The sequence below is a fragment of the Canis lupus genome, chromosome 8 (assembly GCF_011100685.1).
Source record: "Canis lupus familiaris isolate Mischka breed German Shepherd chromosome 8, alternate assembly UU_Cfam_GSD_1.0, whole genome shotgun sequence".
Classification (NCBI taxonomy): domain Eukaryota; kingdom Metazoa; phylum Chordata; class Mammalia; order Carnivora; family Canidae; genus Canis; species Canis lupus.
Genome location: NC_049229.1, coordinates 36059694 through 36078761, shown reverse-complemented (window position 1 = coordinate 36078761; position 19068 = coordinate 36059694). Strand labels below are relative to the sequence as shown.

The 19068-nt window shown below is 35.8% G+C and overlaps 2 protein-coding genes across 7 annotated transcripts in view; both read right to left on the bottom strand.

The window, feature by feature from the left end:
* The window catches only part of MNAT1 (MNAT1 component of CDK activating kinase), a 188579-nt gene that overhangs the window by 150884 nt on the left and 18627 nt on the right, over nt 1-19068 (bottom strand). For 3 of the 6 annotated variants that reach the window (XM_038544873.1, XM_038544877.1, XM_038544875.1), the window contains exon 2: nt 4027-4083. The exons of the other annotated variants lie outside the window; for them this stretch is intronic. In XM_038544873.1, coding sequence (XP_038400801.1) covers nt 4027-4083 — 57 coding nt within the window. The remainder of the gene's footprint in view (nt 1-4026; nt 4084-19068) is intronic. 6 annotated transcript variants of the gene reach the window in all.
* On the bottom strand, nt 15946-16438 carry LOC609748 (10 kDa heat shock protein, mitochondrial). Its single transcript, XM_038544880.1, has one exon. It carries the CDS (start codon nt 16391-16393, stop codon nt 16085-16087), a length of 309 nt encoding a protein of 102 aa, XP_038400808.1. The 5' UTR covers nt 16394-16438; the 3' UTR covers nt 15946-16084.

Genomic DNA, 19068 nt, shown 5'->3' with positions numbered 1-19068 from the left:
TAGTAAGAGAAGCCACTCTTACTTCTACCCTTGGGTTCTAGGACTCACGTATTTTACCTACAGGGAATACACAATGGTCATATCCATTTGGTCGAATATTTACAGTACAGAAAGCATCCTGAAGAATGGTGCCCATCCTTGTGGAGTAATCACATTCAATCTGGCACTTCAATTGTATCTTTATGAGCCCATTACAACTGCTGCTATCAATCTAGAGTAGTATGAGTGGAGCAGTATGAATTAGGACCAATAGATTCACCAACTTTGGTGACTGTCATATATCCTTTCCCATAAAGTAGGACTGTTGGTAAGAAATAACGTTATTCAAAATACCATACTGGTAGGTTAAATACTATGTTAAGTCCTTAGATAGTGGTGCCAGCCGTGGCCCTAAAAGCAAGAAAAGGCAAATCTGAATATATCCTAATCCTATGTTGCCCCTCCCAGGATGGAGGGTGGGTCGGTATACAGTTTTTTGAGACTTCCATTTGACCTTCTCCAAATATGACAATCCTTATCCCATCAGTCGAGAAACCAATATGAAAGTTTTGCCAAATACTATGTAAGCTCACTCTACACATCTGGAAACCAAGGAAATGATTCTAAGGTAAGAACACAGACCCACTGTGAGCTAGATCTGGGCCAAGATTCCATTTATAACTATCCAACTCTCATACACTCTTTCTTACAAGAGATGGAAATTGCACTTCAAGTCCCCAGGTTTCAATGTCAATTCACACCCTGTGGCAAATAATCTTTCATAGATTTGCAACCAAGGGGTGCCTGGGTGGCTCAGTCATTTATGCATCTGACTCTTGATTTTGGCTCAAGTAATGATCTCAGCGTCATGAGACCAAACTCCTGCATCAGGCTTCAAGCTCACAAGGGAGTCTCCTTAAGATACTCTCCCTCATCCTCTGCCCCTCTCCCCCACTCCCTGGCCCACATGTGCTTGCATGCACTCTCTCAAATGAATAAATAAATCTTTAAAAAAAAAAAGATTTGCAGCCAAAACTAAATCACTGAAAGTGGGTAGAATGAGCATGAAGCAGAAACTGGGCTGACTAGTGAATAAGGATCTTATAAAGAATCCAAACAAATTCAGTATCAGTTTAGGTTCAGCAAAGACCCTGAGGCCTGTGTGCAATCCTTGGGCTATTGCCAAAAAAATGAACTCTCAAATTTCTTTTAGTATAGTCCTAACCCACCTCATTAAATTCAGCAGACTAGGCACAATCAATCATCTACCCATTTGCATGGATGTTACACTTAGGAAGTTTACTTTGTTTCTCATCCTAATCTCCCCACCAGAATATGCCTCTGTAGATAACATACATTCTTAATGTACCTTTTTTCAACTGAACACTTTAATGGCACAACAACAGACCATACAACTAGCTATAAACAAAAAACTACTGATATAGAAATGATCATAAATTTTCCCAGCACTGGGGCGCCTAGATGGCTCAGTTGGTTGAGCGTCTGCTATTTAGCTCAGGTCATCATCCCAAGGTCCTGGAATAGAGCCCCAAATTGAGCAGGGAGCCTGCTTCTCCCTCTCCCTTTGCCTGCCCTTCTCCCTGCTTGTGTGTGCACACTGACGCTCTCTTGCTGTCAAATAAATGAATAAAATCTTAAAAAAAAAAAAAAAAAAAAAAAAAAACAGGGATGCCTGGGTGGCTCAGCGGTTGAGCATCTGCCTTTGGCTCATGGCATGATCCCGGAGTTCTGGGGTCGAGTCCCACATCAGGCTCCCTGCATGGAGCCTGCATCTCCCTCTGCCTGTGTCTCTGCCTCTCTCTCTCTGGGTCGCTCACAAATAAATAAATAAAAAAATTTTTTAATTAAAATTAAAATAAACAACAACAGCAATAGCTCCTAGACTTTGCCTTCCTCTCCTCATTTGTTTATATAGTCACCCAGAGCCTTGGAATTACTCTTCATTTCTACCAGGGACTCTGGCACTCCACATACTGCACTGGAATACAACCAAGAACCACCAGGTTGGCTTTTTACTTTTAGACCCATGAGACTGTCTGACTTGTGATCAACATAAAATGAGCTTATTTCTGTGATGAAACGAATAATGCAATCAGAGTTTCTGATCTAAATATCTAGCTTTGGGGGCACCTGAGTGGCTCAGCGGTTTAAGCATCTGCCTTCAGCTCATGATCTTGGGGTCCCTGGGATCAAGTCCAGCATCGGGCTCCCTGCTCAGAGGGCAGTCTGCTTCTCCCTCTCCTCCTCCTCCCTCTCCTCCTGCTCGCTCTCTCCTCCTGCTCCCTCTTAACAAATAAACTAAATCTTTTAAATAAATAAATATCTAGCTTTTGATCTTAAAATTACCTATTGATCATACCTTTATAAAACACATATAATCAAAAGTAGCATTAAGTCATTTAAAAATATGCTAATTCATCTAAACAAGTGTTCAACAAGGGAAAATAAACCTTCCAGTAATATAACTAAAAACCAAGTTTTATTTTTTTTAATTTTTATTTATTTATGATAGTCACACAGAGAGAGAGAGAGAGGCAGAGACATAGGCAGAGGGAGAAGCAGGCTCCATGCACCGGGAGCCGGACGTGGGATTCGATCCCGGGTAAACTGTACAAATTCTTTGGAGAACTATTTGGCAATTCCCAGTAAAATTAAACATGCACATGCCTTATGACCCAACAATTCTAATCTAGGTATATCCTAGAGAAATCCTAACCATGTACACACAGGAGACAAGTACAAAAATGTTATGGAAGTATTTCCCATGGCAAAAATAAATTTGGAAACAACCCATATGTCCATTAACAGAATGGGAAAAACAAAATGCAATATAGCATAGTCACAACACAGTGGAATACCATACAGTAGTGAAAATGAACATATTCCAACAATATATATCAACATGGATGAATCTCAAAACTACAACTCAAAAACACAATGCTGAAAAAACTTGAAAAAGAACACATACATAAATTGGAACTCTTGTACACTGCTAGTAGAGGTGTAAAATGGTGCAGTCACTATGGAAAACAATATGGAGTTCCTCAAAAAAATGAAAAATGAATATATGAGCGAGCAATCCCATTTCTGGATATATATGTGGGACCCAGGAAATTTAACAAAATCCCCTACACCTGGACAAGCAGAGCAGGACTGACTCTATTTTGGGCTGCATCCCCCTTGTGCTGACCTGCTTATTACCTAGGGCACTGCCCCGCCCTAATCAAAGACCAGGACGCACCCTAAACCGGAAATCCGGCTCAGCAGACCAGCATGACTGTGCAACTTTCTGCGTATCCCATTGGCCACTGGCCCCTATAAAGTTGCTAAACCTCTTAGTCTCGGGGTCCAAGTCCCTGCTCCACTGCGTCGGGTATACTTGGACCCAGGCTCGAGCTTGTAAATAAACCCTCGTGTGATTGCATCGGTGTCGGCTCCTTGGCGGTTTCTCGGATTCGCAATCTTGGGCACAATATATATATTCAAAAGAATTAAAATCAGAATCTCAAAGAGATATCTGCACCACCATGTTAATTGCAGCATTATTCACAATAACCAAAATATGGAAACTACCTAAATGTCTACCACTGGTTGAATGGATAAACAAATATGGTTTATACATGGGACTCAGCCTTAAAAACAGGTAAACCTTGAGGACATTATGCTAAGTGAAATAAACTAGTCACAAAAGAACAAATACTGTTTGATTCCACTTTATATAAAGTATTGAAAGTACTAAAAATTAGAAAAACAGGAAATAGAAAGGTGTCTGTAAAGGGTGGGAGGTGGGGGGTGGGAGGTGGGAGGTGGGAGGTGGGAGGTGGGGGAAGTGAGAATTGAATGTCGATGGCTTTAAGAGTTCCAGTTTTACAAGATGAAAAAGTTCTGGAAATCTCTAGTACACCAATGTGAACATACTTAACACTACTAAACTATACTTAACAATGGTTAAGATGGCAATTTAGTGTTATTTTTTACCACAAAAAAAAATTTTTTTAAGAACATATATATAATACATACACTTACATAAAATTCAAAACTAAAATAATATACTGCTTAGAGATCCAGCAATATGCAGTAAATCTACAAAGAAAAGAAAAAAAGGAAGAATGATTAACACAAAATTCAAGGCAGCAATCATCGCTATAGGAGAAGGAAGAAATATGTTAAAGAAAGGACATGGTTAACAGGGAGGAGATGGTAGGGGAATGGGTAAAATAGGTGATAGTGATTAAGGAGTACACTCATCATGATGAACACTAAGTAATGTATGGAATTGCTGAATCACAATACTATATTCCAGAAACTAACAGAACACTGCACATTAACTATACTGGAATTAAAATGAAAAACCTGGTGTGCCTGGCTGGCTCATCCCAGAGTGTGCAACTCTTGATCTCAGAGTCTTGAGTTCAAGCCCCACAGGAGTCATAAGGCTTACTTTAAAAAAAATTTTTTAAATTAAAATTAAATAATAAAATAAAAAATAATTAAAAATTCTTAATTTTTAAAATTAAAAATTAATTTAAAATCTTTAAAAGTTAAAGAACTTTAAAAAAGGACAAAGTCTTCAAACTTATCAATAATATACTTTTTTTTATAATAACCTATTTCTTAATCTAGGTGATAAGTATACAGGTGTTTATTATTTATAAAGCTAAACATGTTATACACATACTTTTGTATCCAAAAAAAACTTTTTTTTTTAATGTAAACTCAACATTATAGCCTTCAGGACTAGAATAACTTTTTGAATGTACACAGCCTCGCCATTGACCTCCATTCTGATACAGAAAAGAAAGACAAAAGGAGTTTGTGGGAAGTAAATTACAGCATGGTGATTTAGAAGCAGATTTGTCACCAATTAGACCTAGATGAATCCAGGCTGAGCCATTTACTAGTTTTGTTACCTTAGGCAAGTTACTTAAAGTCTCTAAGCTTCAATTCCCACATCCATAAAAAGAGGATATTAACAGTACCTACCAATTAGACTTATTATAAAGATTAAATGAGATAATGAATAAAGAGCATTCAGTGCTATACCTAGGACACAGTAAGCATATCTACAGGAGTAATAGTACTTTTTAAAACCTTCCTAGGTTATTCTAATCCTTCTCTTGCCCTACCTACACTTAAAAGACTTTGTTGTTATCCTGAAAGAAAAATTAGAAAAAATCCTGTTAAGAGAAAACCCATTAGAATTTTTTCCGTGTGTTTCTATGGATCACATCACTTAAAACATTTTTTTTTTTATTTTTTTAAGGTCAACCAAGATTTTCAAAAGTCAACCAAGAAGAAAATTATCAAACATGCAACTCTTCAAAATTACAAATACCATTAAGGACAACCATTCGATTTTTAAGTGGATATATTTTAGAGCTCTTAATAAACAGGCATTAATACTATATATTCAACTTTAAGCAGGATAAAGTTAGTCAAAATTCAAAAACTTAACTGTTCTTGCCTCCAAGATCATTAGAAATCCCAGAAGACAGATGAATTAATCCTTGGATTGTTTTTTTCCTTTCACCTAGCCATCTTCATTGTTCTATATATTTTATGCCCCGGAGATTAGGCCCCAAACAATTCTGCCAAAAATAAGTGTATCCAAGAAAGATTACAAGTGGATGAACTGTAGTAAAAAATACTGGGCCAGACTAAGGCTGTAAGATGCCCAAAGTAAGGTGTGTTAGACTCCAGGTTTGTGGGAGAGTAATTTGCATGTACCAGAAACTCACAAAACCCTAAGTCACAACAAATCCACAAAGCACAAGGGTTTCTTGTATATTACCATTGAAATGCTCCTCCACTCACCTTCCAGAATGTAGTTTAGGTTTATATTGCATTCCCAATCCAAAGTGCATTGTTAACACCTCAAGAAGCATATGGAAACCATTTCCCTGATCTGTTCCTATATTAAAAATGTTTACTATAAGAGAAACAGATCTCTGAACCCGAACCTTAACAACTTATTAAAACAGAAACTCTCAAACTTGATTTACCTACAAACATTAGTTTTTATTATTGAACTGTAATTCCCTACACTCTCTCCATATTATCTGAAAACACTTACTATTTCTTAAAGAACATTTATTCTTTTTTGTTTTAAATGTCAACTGTAATGTTTTAAAGTTCTAACAGAAATCTACGCAATACATTTGTTTTTAATAATTAAATTATTAAACTATGTTAATAAACCTCCCAAAAAGGAAACCCAAATAGTCATATAACAAATGGTATTAACTGTTCAGTAATTTATTGTTTGTCCAATATCTGAAAGTTTCTCAAAAAGATCTTGAAAAACAAAACGGGTGCCCAGAAAGGGGAGAAGGGATTAGTTTGTATTACTTAACACCTGGAATTCCTTTACATTAACCGAATCATCATCTTAGAATATAACTAAAAGTAAATACTGGAAAGAGACTCATTTAAAAAATTTTTTTCGGGGATCCCTGGGTGGCAGAGAGGTTTGGCGCCTGCCTTTGGCCCGGGGCGCGATCCTGGAGACCCGGTATCGAATCCCACGTCGGGCTCCCAGCATGGAGCCTGCTTCTCCCTCTGCCTGTGTCTCTGCCTCTCTGTCTCTCTCTGTGTGACTATCAAGAATAAATAAATAAAATCTTTAAAATAAAAAAAAATTAAAATTAAAAATTTTTTTCAGGCAGCCCCGGTGGCCCAGCCGGTTTAGCACCACCTTCAGCCCAGGGCCTGATCCTGGAGACCTGGGTTCAAGTCCCACATCAGGCTCCCTGCATGGAGCCTGCTTCTCCCTCTGCCTGTGTCTCTGCATCTCTCTGTGTGTCTCTCGTGAATAAATAAATAAATAAATAATTTTTTTTTAAAAAGAAATTTTTTCAAGTTATATTTCTACTTTTGTATGTTAAGATTTAATATATAATATATATGTATAAGAAAATACACATATTTCTAAGATTGCAGGTTTAAATTATATAGATGCAGAAAAGTATTTACACTTAAAAGAAAGTTACATCCAACCTCTACTAAAACCACAATCATATGGTAAAGCTCAAAAATTTTTAACACAGCACAGTATGTCTTAGGTGAGCTAGAGGGTTAAGATTTTAGGTCCAGTTTAACTTTAAATATAAACCATCAGCAATAAACTACTCTGGCTATGCTTCTATTTTCCAAAATCTTAATTTTAAGAATGGTCTATTTTTACTCAAATTTTTTTGTGTGTGTTGTTTGGCTTTCTTGTCACTAGTTCTCCAGCAGTATCTGCCTGTTTAGTCATATTCTAAACTCTGGGGGCGCCTGGGTTGGCTCAGCCTGTTAGGCATCTGCCTTCAGCTCAGGTCATGATCCCAGGATCCTGGGATTAAACTCTCTTTGGGCTCCCTGCAGAGCCCACTTCTCCCTATCCTTCTGCCTGCTGCTCCCCCTGCTTGCACGTTTGCACTTTCTGACTCTCCATCAAATAAATAAAATAAAAATAAAAATAAAAATAAAAATAAAAATAAAAATAAAAATAAAAATAAAAATAAAAATAAAATAAAATAAAATATAAAATATATTCTAAACTCTGGTCACAACCTGAATTACCAGCTTTCAATCCCTCATTACTACACTGCTCTCCTTGATCACACTCAGACCTCTAATACTTCAATACTTTTTTCTCCTAACTTCAGCTAACTCTAGTTACAATGTCTTTCATAATCAACCTAGATTCCAAAATCCATATTTCAGCTATTACCACTTGTTATTTGCCTATTTATTTACTGATACATTCTCTGCCTTGTTCCAGAAAGAAATTCACTGAATCTTCAAAACCCCATTCTTCACCTAATCATCAACATCCCAAATGTGAGAATTATCCTAGACTACTCCCCTTCTTCCCTTCATAGCCAACAAACCACCAAATCCTTTCAATCTACCTCCTAAACATGTCTCAAATCCTCCCTACTTTCTTTAGTTCAACTCTAATGCCTTAGTTAAGGTACTCTTCACATTCTAATATTAATTCAACATAAAACAAGAAGCTAAAGTATAGGTTCTAAAGCCAAATAGCCAATTAACTATTTACAGTAAGTTTTACCTTATTTATAAGACTATTTTGCAGCTAGTATGCAGTACAATATCATAAGACAATTAGTTTCACTATCTAATTAATAGAAAAGAGAGGTTTCCTTAGCAATTGGTCACTGTTATTGCAGACATAAAATCATAAACAAGGAAAAAGGAAGAATGTACTGACACAAACAGATCTTCCAGAAAAAGAGGACTACGACAATATTGTACAATTTAAGTGTATAAAAATGTATAAATGTGATGTTTATTTTCTATTTTTGAACTTTACAATACTGCAATAAGTGCCATATATGTATAAACCTTTCATTGTACACATGTATAGTAGCTGAACAGGTAGATTACAACAATATCATAACAGTTTCATAACACTACAAAGACAGAATAATCAAGTCAGATTTAATTGCATTAAAAAGTGAACATTAAAAGACAGTAGTGTGTATACCCAACAAAACCAATCATTTTCCATGCTGGGCAATGAGTCAAGAATCTCAAACTGTCACCATCACCTGCATTAAACATAAACCCAGACAGTAAACAACTGTCATTGAAAGATAAATCCATGTGACTATATCTCTGAAGCTTAAGCAAAACTAGTTTACATGAAGCAAACAGCTTATTAAATGACCATATCTAAAGCAGTTCTTTGTTTTGACAATAAGCAATTTAATCATTTTTTTCCATCACTGTGGATCTAAAAGGTATGTTAAAATGTTATACTCTGCCAGGTGGATTAATACAGATGTATTAAACTATGCTTATACTAACACTGCTTCCTGGTCATTGTAATTCTAAATTACAGATAATGATAGGTTTACAGAAATGATTCTGCTCAATTACTACTCACCATGAATTCTGAGTTTTCACTGCTTGATAACTGACATTAAGTAGGAAAGCAGATGATATAACACATTCATAAACTGGAATTTAACCAAATGAAAACTGAAGTCAGTTAGCATTAAGGTCTCTAACTTTACTAAAATACAATGGAGGCAAATATACACAATACTTTATGGTCATGGAAGATTAGACAAATCAGTTCACCACTTTGTACCTTAGTTTATTCACCTGTAAGATAGGAACATGGACTAGATGTTAAGATCTCTTCCAACGTAAACAGTCTATGATCCTAAGAAATTAACATATATGCACATTCTGGAAAAGCATAAGCCATTCTTCTTTGTTTATTCATTTAGAATGACAGTGGCTATAGCTATTGCATTCACTAAAATACTAAGTACAAACTAGCAATGCAGCAATAGGCATTTCATCCATAAATATACAATTAGAGAGGAGTGATAAAGATAACAGTGTCCATTTGAACCTCAGTTAAGAAATTTCATTAGCACTAAGAACTGTATAAATCAATTCTTTAGATATTATTTTCTTCAATTTCACTAACTTATTAGTTGAACCGAGAAAGAGGCCAACCTGAATTTGCAAAGTTTCAGTGCCAGAAAAGCATTAAAAGAAAAATCTATTCTCTCATCCATTAAAAGCAGGAAACTGTACTAGATGATTTATATGTTATTTTTTACTTTAAAAAGTTTATATATGAGAATAATCTTTATACAGCAGTTGATAAACCAAACTGCAAACTGGGCTAGAAGAAACAGGTTTTCTTTTCTTTTTTTATTTTGCTTATATACAATACCAGAGCTCAGTACAAATTTCTAGCCAAATGATAGTCACATTTTTCAGTGAAACATAGTAAAACTGATAGAAAACCCCTTAGAGAATACCATAACATAGAACTATTTTACCAGAGAATGTACTAAAATACTGTCCACATTCACTTTCTTGATAATCTATTTAAAACAAACTATATTCCATTACAAAGTACTGGAGTAAAGAACTAAATAAAAATTTTCTCATAAAGATGAGACTCACCCAGAAAGTACAGTAATTACACAAAAGAATTCTATAGGATTTTTTTCTCCTGAGAATTAAGCATGAGATTTCCAAAAGAAAGAAGAGATTATGGTCTTCCAGTTGATGCACTACAAACTTCAAGTCACTGACTCAAACTGAGGTAGCAATTTGCTACATGAGAAGTAGATGATTTACATAAAGGGAAAAACTGAAGAAAAAATAGAAACAATAAAACATAGGAACATATGAATATTTAATTTGAAAAAAAACAAAAAAACAAAATGCTGCAAAATATAAAGTACCAGAATTAGAATTTACCAACTCACAGATCTAGACAGTTTGAGCCCACAATTAGCCATTAGGCCATTTATTTATATATACTAAAAATTGCCAACCCACACGAATAAAAGTTAAACATATTTGAACTATTATTTACAAAGTAAGACGTAAGAAAGGAAAAGCAACCCATAAAACTTTTACAGTTATATTCAATAACTGAAGAAACCTATTAACCAGGGCAAAAGATAGTATCATTCTGTAACCATGAGTATGTTTGCCACCTAGTAGTATTCAATATTTTTTTTAATGAAAGCAACATAACTTTAAAAGGAAAATATAACCCTATAAAGAAATGTACCAAAAAAGAAATATAACCTAAATAACATTTCACTGCAACTGTTTGAAATATTTACTAAACATGGACATAAAATAGGCTCTTCAGTGCTATGATAGTTTAACTTCCTACCTTAATGCTAACAATTGAAAAATAAACAACTTGCAAATCTGAAAAAACGATAATTCCAAACTTTAAGGTAGCAAGTACTTCTTTTCCTCAACTATTTTAGTATTGTCATTTGAGGCCCTAGTGAATAGCAAATGATTGGTAATCGCAGATGACTATCTAATCTTGCCTATTCCTAGAACCTGGGACACGGATAACCTTCTGTAACAAGGGATCCTTCCCCCTCTACCTTAACCCAGTTTATGGGCAAGTAAAAGAACTTGTAGGTCAACACACTTTGCTTCATGTTCTAAATTGGATGGAAGGGAGGAAGGGAGGAAGAGGGAAGAAGGGGGAGGAAGGGGGAGGAAGGGTGGAAGGAAGGAAGGAAGGACGGACGGACAGGAGGGACATATATTACATACATTTTTCAAAGGAGTCACAGTTCACAAATACCTAGCAAGAAAAAGTACAATGGCCAAAAAGTTTAGGAAATTCATTTCTTGTACTCAAAATGAGAGAATCTCTGGTTTTCTTTTTTGTGCTCTTTTGGAGAATTTGCTAACACTACTGCTGAATGAGAACATCTAGACTGCCATCATGAAAACCAATAATGCACCTGGTAAGAACACAAAAGACTGACTCACCTGTGTGGAATCCATTATCCTTTGAAAAAAAAAAACCCAAGTCTGGTACCAGAGGGCACAATGTACTTTTTACCAGACAAGAGGAGAATGATTTTTCCTTGTCCTGCCTTCCAGCTGCTCAAAGAACAGATCCCATACTAACTGTAATATGACTCTTTTACAAAAATAAGAGGTGGATAAGGTGCTTACAAACAATAGCCATTTCATACAACTGTATTTCTAAATGTTCTTTCAGACTTTTATTACTCAGAAAATTAAATGATTTTAAACTATAATTTGACACTATGCACTTGCTTAAAGCATTAACATCAAGAAAAAAATACTTTTTTTCTGTATTCTTACAATCATATTGGATACCTACTGATCAATACAAATGTAAAACGCAATAGGTGTGACAGCAACAGATATAAAATCAATATAGCCTTTATGATATCCTCAGTGTTGTGAAAGTGTATTGGGAAACAGGCACTGTTATATACCATTGAAGGGAATTAAATGGCACAGCTTATTAAAAAACAATTTAGAAAGCTATGAAAATTTCATATTTCTAAATACTCATCAATAGGAGAAACATCCATACAAATTAAGTGTTAAAAAGGAGGTAAAGTCGTATACACTAATACTCAGGATCTACCACTAATTGAAAAATGCAAGGTTAGAGTATACTATGATGCCACATTTATGCAAATTTCAAATTAATATGACCATATGATTTCATTAAGGTATATACCTGTATTACCCACTCGGAATACATGTATTATCTAACTGCACAAAAGCTGTATGCAACTTTAGTCTTTCACATTTCAGTTTCATTTTTCTTCTGCCTATCCAAACTGGTTACAATTTTCTATTATTTAAATAAAATCTAATTAGAGGACTTACATCCACATGAGAATATATTCCCCTATTAGAATAAAATACCTAAAAAGTAGAAATTGCGGGGCGCCTGGGTGGCTCAGTGGTTGAGCATCTGCCTTTTGCTCAAGACATGATCCTGGGTTCCTAAGATCAAGTCCCACATTGGGATCCCTGCAAGGACCCTGCTTCTCCCTCTGCCTGTGTGTCTCCCTCTCTCTCTGTATCTCTCATGAATAAATTTTTTAAAATATTTTTAAAAAAAAAAGTAGAAATTGCTCTTACAAGTGTAAAAAAAAAAAAACCTTTAAAACTCATAGAATGATTATAAAACCTATGATTTAAAACTTATTTGGGGGGAGAGCACCTGGGTGGCTCAGTAAGTGAAGCATCTGCCTTCAACTCAGGTCATGATCCGGAGGTCCTGGAATAGAGCCCTGCATCCAGCTTCGTGCTCAGTAGGGAATCTGCTTCTCTCTCCTTCGATCTCTCTCGAGATATTTCTCTCTCTCTCTCCCCCCCCCACCCCACCACACTGCGTGTTCTCTCTCCCTCTCTCAAATAAATAAAATCTTTTTTTAAAAAAAAGTTATTTAGGGACAATATGGGCAAGACTTGGTGACATCTGGATATAAGCCACGAACATAAATCAAAAATGACTTCCACATTTAGACTTGGATCCTCTGGTATAATTGTTGGCGCCACTATACTCCCCACACCCTACTATCTAAATTATGCTCCTCAGATGACTCCAACAACACTTATCATAACAATTATTGAACTGTATTGTAACATTTTATTTGTCTACCTTCTATACATAACTGTGAGACATCTGGGCAAAGATTACCTCATATTCAACTTTGTATCATCAACACTACTAGGAGTAAGTGCTAAAAGAACAGAAAGTTTGAAATAAGCACCAAAGAGCACTGCCTGGAAGAAGGGTGAAAAAAATCTAAAACCCAAGGAATGCATGAACAGCTTCTATTTCATATGATCTGTCCCTTACTTTTTTCTCAGTATAGTCTGGGATTGAGAATAGAACGAGAAGCTCTATGACTCATAACCAAAATTTCTAAGATAACAAGTATGTAAATATTTTGCAAGTATGAAATGAAATCAAATTACAGTTTGTCTCCTATATTTTTCTGACATAATCTAAAAATAATATGAGAGTCATATTCTAGGAAAAAATAAAATCTTGACCTAAAACCCTAAACTTATGGCTGCTGTTTGGGTCAAATGTTTAGGGACCGTCTATTAAAAATATTTTCAGGGCTACCTGGCTAGGGTTGTGAGTTCGAGCCCTGCATTGCAGTGTAGAGATCACTTAAAAATAAAATCTTCTAAAAAAATTTTCAAGGGCAGCCTGGTGGCTCAGCAGTTTAGCGCTGCCTTCAGCCCAGGGCGTGATCCTGGAGTCTTGAGATTAAGTCCCACATCAGGCTCCCTGCATGGAGCCTGCTCCTCCCTCTGCCTGTGTCTTCCCCTCTCTCTGTCTCTCTTTCTCTCTCTCCCCATGTCTCTCACGAATAAATAAATTTTTAAAAATCTACAAAAAAACAATTTTTTTCAAGGGGCACCTGGGAGGCTCAGTTGGTTAAGCATCTGCCTTCCAGGGTCCTGGGATCGAGCCTTGTGTCTGCCAAGCAGGGAGCCTGCTTCTCCCTCTCCCTCTGCCTGCTGCACCCCTTGCTTATGTATGCTCTCTCACTCTCTCTCTGTGAAATAAATAAATAAAATCTGTTAAAAAAAATGTTTTTCAAAATAGAATAATGCATTACCTTTTTTTTAAGCAGGCTAAACACCCAGTGTAGAGCCTAATATGGGGCTCAAACTCATGACCTTGAGATCAAGACCTGAGGTGAGATCAAATGTCAGACGCTTAACTAACTGCAGCCACCCAAGAGTCCCTCCTCCCAACACTGCATTTCAATGTCATATCTCAATTGACCATCAGAAAATGTCAGTCTAAAAAAAAAAAAAAAGAAAAAAAAAAAAGAAAATGTCAGTCTATTACGTTTGTGTGTGTGTATGTGTGTGTAGACAGTAAAGAAACAAATGCAGAAAAATACTGCAAAATTTGGAAGTGTATTTGGATAAAATTTTCATACTGGCTTGAATATAGTCTATAACTGGATATAAATTAGAATAATAACCAAAAACTGAGGAAAGAGCTAAATGAGAGTAAGAAATTAATTGATCAGTGTGAGTTTTCAATTTTAGACATTAATTCTTCCAGATATAACAAAAGAAACTACCTTCTAAGCCATTAGTTTCAAACAAGAAATTTTCATGTTCTTGAAGCTCTGTGTTAGATGTCTGAATAATTTCTGTATTAGCAGAAAGCTGCACAGGATTTCTTAAAACTGATAAGTCATATAGCCTGATTGCTTAGTGAAATCTGAGAACCAATCACTAGAGAATTCACAGCTGATAACAATTTAAAATCAAGTTCCGGTCCAGGTCAAACAGTTATACTAATGTTTTATTTTTTTTTTTATTTATTTTTTTATTATTTTTAGTAATCTCTACACCCAACATGAGGCTCAAATTCATGACCTCAAGACCAAGAGTGGCATGCAATTCCAACTAAGCAAGCCAGGAACCCTTTGGAAACAGTTATACTAATGCTTTAAATAAGACAGAACTAAATTGAAGAAAAACTGTGTAATACTTTTTAAACCATTTACTTCCAAAGAGTACAACAAAAGAGTACAACAGATTTCGTCCAAAAATTTGCAAGGGCATTTACACATTTTAAAAGGAAATTACATGGTATTAAGGGAAACACAACTATATTTTATAAAAACACATTTTTGTATTAATAATTAAAGTTCCCAGAAGACTACAGCTTTAGGCTACAGGTATATAGAGAACATGAATGTCACCTTAGTGAGTCAAATTATATCTTTCCAGTAATCCTAAAAAATTGGACTTCCTTTAATTTTACTTTAATTGATTTCCAATTGGAAAAAGTTCCTACTACTGGCAACAAGATTTTTCCATCCTTTAGCTTAACTGTTAAATGATGAGCAATCCATAAAATGTTGTAAAACATAAGAATATCGTATTTAAAGAAATTCTTTGGTGATCACTTCTGAACATTTAGCCTCTTTAGTAATGGGAAAAATCACTTCTTAATTAATCTGCTATATAAATTCAGAATTTCACGTACAATAAGGCATGTTCCAAAAGTAATGATACATTATCTGACAGTTAATTTTCCAGACAACTGTAGCATACTCCAAAATGCAGAAGTTCCATTTTAAAAACTTTTTTATGTTACTCTTTCTATAATATGTCTTCAGCAAATGTGTATGCTGGTTGTGTGCTGGCTGAATATAACTGAAACTTTTCTCAATGACACAGACTCATTATAAACAAAGGTTCCCATACTGTACTATACAGAAATCAACAAAACTTACACCTTTCATGTCATATTCCACTAAATAGTCTATCAAATAATCTAAGGTTAAGCATCAAACTCTTGATCTCAGCTCAGGTCTTGCTCTGCCAGTCATGAGTTCAGCCCCACATTGGGCTCCATGCTGGGCATGAAGCATACTAAAAATAAAGAAACTAACTAAACTATTTTTATAAAGAACTAGCTCCTCAAATTGCTATTTCATGGATTTTTAATAAAATTTATTCAAGACCTTAGTCAATGATAGGAAATTTACAAGGTTTTCACTAAAAACACTGACTTATTATCAAAGCTGACAAGATAATAAATTTTTTACCTTTGCAATTTACAGCTACAATAAACAGCATCAACTGATTCTCTCTAGATTACTTTACTTCTTTTTTTTTTTTTTTTTTAGTTTGGATACCATTAGTTTATTATAAAAGAGAGACATGAAAATTATTTACATGATGCAAGATTTCACAACTTCACTGGAATGGGCAGCTTCGCTTCATGCCGTTTTAAGAAAGAATGATTTCAGTCCACATACTTTCCGAGAATGTCACCATCTCTAAATAAGAAATAATCCTTGTCATCTAGGACTACTTTGGTGCCTCCATATTCTGGGAGAAGAACTTTATCTCCAACTTTCACACTAACTGGTTGAATCTCTCCACCCTTTCCTTTGGAACCCGATCCAACAGCCACTACTGTTGCTTGCAACACTTTCCCTTGAGATTTTTCTGGTAGCATGATACCTCCTTTGGTTACAGTTTCAGCTGCACTCCTTTCGACTAAAACCCGGTCAAAGAGGGGAAGAAACTTCCTAAACGCCTGCCCTGCCATGCCTCCGGCCGCCGCAGTCCCACTCGCCGATTACTTTACTTCTGAATCAACGTAGTTTATATGTCCTTGAGTAAAAAACACTGCTCTACATGATGACAATGGCTTGACACAGGACCCTAGAAATATATCCCCACTATCATAAAAAGAATCCCTAATAGTATACAAGTTTTATTATATTGGTTACCTGTTACTGTGTAACAAAATACCTTCCAACCTAGAAACTTAAAATAATAAATATTTATTATCTCACACAGTTTCTGAATGTCAAGAATCCAGTGGCAGGTTATTTGTCAAGACATCAGCCAGGGCTGCAGTCATCTGAAGACATGACTGGAGCCAGAAAATCTAAGATAGCTTATTCCCATGGCTGTTGTCAGAAGCCTTCAGCTCCTCATGATATGAGCCTTTCCCTTTGTCTGCTCACCACAGCGAAACTGTGCTTCCCGGGAGCGAATGATCCCTGAGAAAGCTCCAGAGTCTTTTTAAGACCTAACCTTGGAAATGACAAACCTTCGCATCTGCCATATTCAACTGGTCACCCAAGCAATTCCATTTGGGGAAAAATTACACAAGGGCATGAAGATCAGGAGGCTAGATCATAGGGAGCTCTCTTGGATTTAGGCTTTCACAGTGATTAACATACAAATAAACGGTTGAGGGCAGCCCCGGTGGCTCAGCGGCTTAGCGCCGCCTGCAGCCCGGGGTCTGATCCTGGAGACCCGGGATCGAGTCCCGCATCGGGCTCCCTGCATGGAGCCCGCTTCTCCCTCTGCCTGTGTCTCTGCCTCTCAGTCTCTCTCTCTCTCTCTGAATAAATAAATTTTAAAAAAATACTTAAAAAAAAAAAAAGAAAATCTCAGGGTGGATGGGGGGGAGGGGGGCCTGGATAGTTCAGTTGGAAGAACATGTGACTTTTGTCCTTGGGGTTGTGAGTTCAAGCCCCACATTGGGTGTAGAAATTACTATAAACAGGGCAGCCCCGGTGGCGCAGTGGTTTAGCGCCGCCTGCAGCCGGGGGTGTGATCCTGGAGACCCGGGATCGAGTCCCACATCGGGCTTCCTGCATGGGGCCTGCTTCTCCCTCTGCCTGTGTCTCTGCCTCTCTCTAGCTCTCTCTAAATGAATAAATAAATAAATCTTAAAAAAAAAAAAAAGAAATTACTATAAATAAACACATACATACATAAATAAATAAGAAAATCTCAGGGAACCTACAAATCAACTATTAGAATAAAAGAATTCAGCAAGATTGCAGGATATAGTTAATATACAAAAACCTATTGTATTCTTACATACTAATAGCAAATGATTGAAAAGTGAATTTAAAAAAAACAGCACATATAGAACCAAAAAAATAAAAATTATCTAGGAATAAACATAATAAAAGTTTATATAATATATAAAATATTATATATAATAATATAATATATAAAGTATAATAAAAGTCCAAAACCTCTAATTGAAAACCATAATGCATTTTTGAAATTAAAGACTTATATAAATGAAAAGACCTATCAAATTCATTGATCTGAATACTCAATATTGTCAAGTGACAAATCTCAACATTGTCAAAATGACAACTCTCAAATTTAAAGCAATCTCAATCAATACTGTAGCAGATATTTTTACAAAAGTTGACAAACTGATACTAAAATTTATATAGAAATGCAAAGGACCTCCAATAACCAAGCAATTTTTAAAATAAAAAACAAAGAGAACTCATATTTCCTAGTTTCAAGACGTACCGTGAAGCTGCAATGATTTTTTTTGAAGCTGCAATGATTAAAACACGTTGGTGTACTAGCTAAGATAGGTATAAATCAGTGGAACAAAACAGAGGGCTTGGAAACTGACCCACAGTTACTCAGCCAATTGATTTTTGACAAAAATCCTAAGGCAATCCCATGAAAAAGAAATTCATTTCAACAAATAGTCCAGATACCCTGGATATATTTGAGGATAGCCTCATAGGAAAAAAATAAAAAGAGCACTCCTAACTTCACACTGTACACAAAAGTTAACTTCAAATGGATAACAGATCTAAATGTAAAATCAGAAACTATGAAACTTAAAAAGTTAAACATAGACCTATCATACAATCCCAGACATGCCACTTGTAGGTATTTACCCAAGAGAAACAAAAACACGTTCTTACAAAGACTTTTTTTTATTAAAGACATTTATTTATTCATTCATTCATTCATTCATTCATTCATTCATGAGAGACACAGAGAGACAGGCAGAGATACAGGCAGAGGGAGAAGCAGGCTCCCTGCAGGGAGCCAGATGCAGGACTCCATCCTGGAACTCCCTGAACTCCAGGATCATGACCTGAGCCAAAGGCAGATGCTCAACCACTGAGCCACCCAGGCGTCCCCATACAAAGTCTTTAAATGAAAGTTCATAGCAGCTCTTTTGTAATGCTAGTAATCAGAAACAAGCTAACTGTCCATTAACTAGTAAGTGAACAAACTAGTATTATCTATACAAGAGAACACTATTCAGTAATAAAGAGTAATGAATCACTGATACAATAAAATAGAAGAATCTCAGAATAATGGAGTCAAAGATGCCAAGCCAAAAAATAAAAAATAAAACAGACTATATGAGTTTATGTAAAATAACAGCAAAGCAAATCAGTTGCTACCTAAAGATGGGAGCAGAGGGAAGAAAAG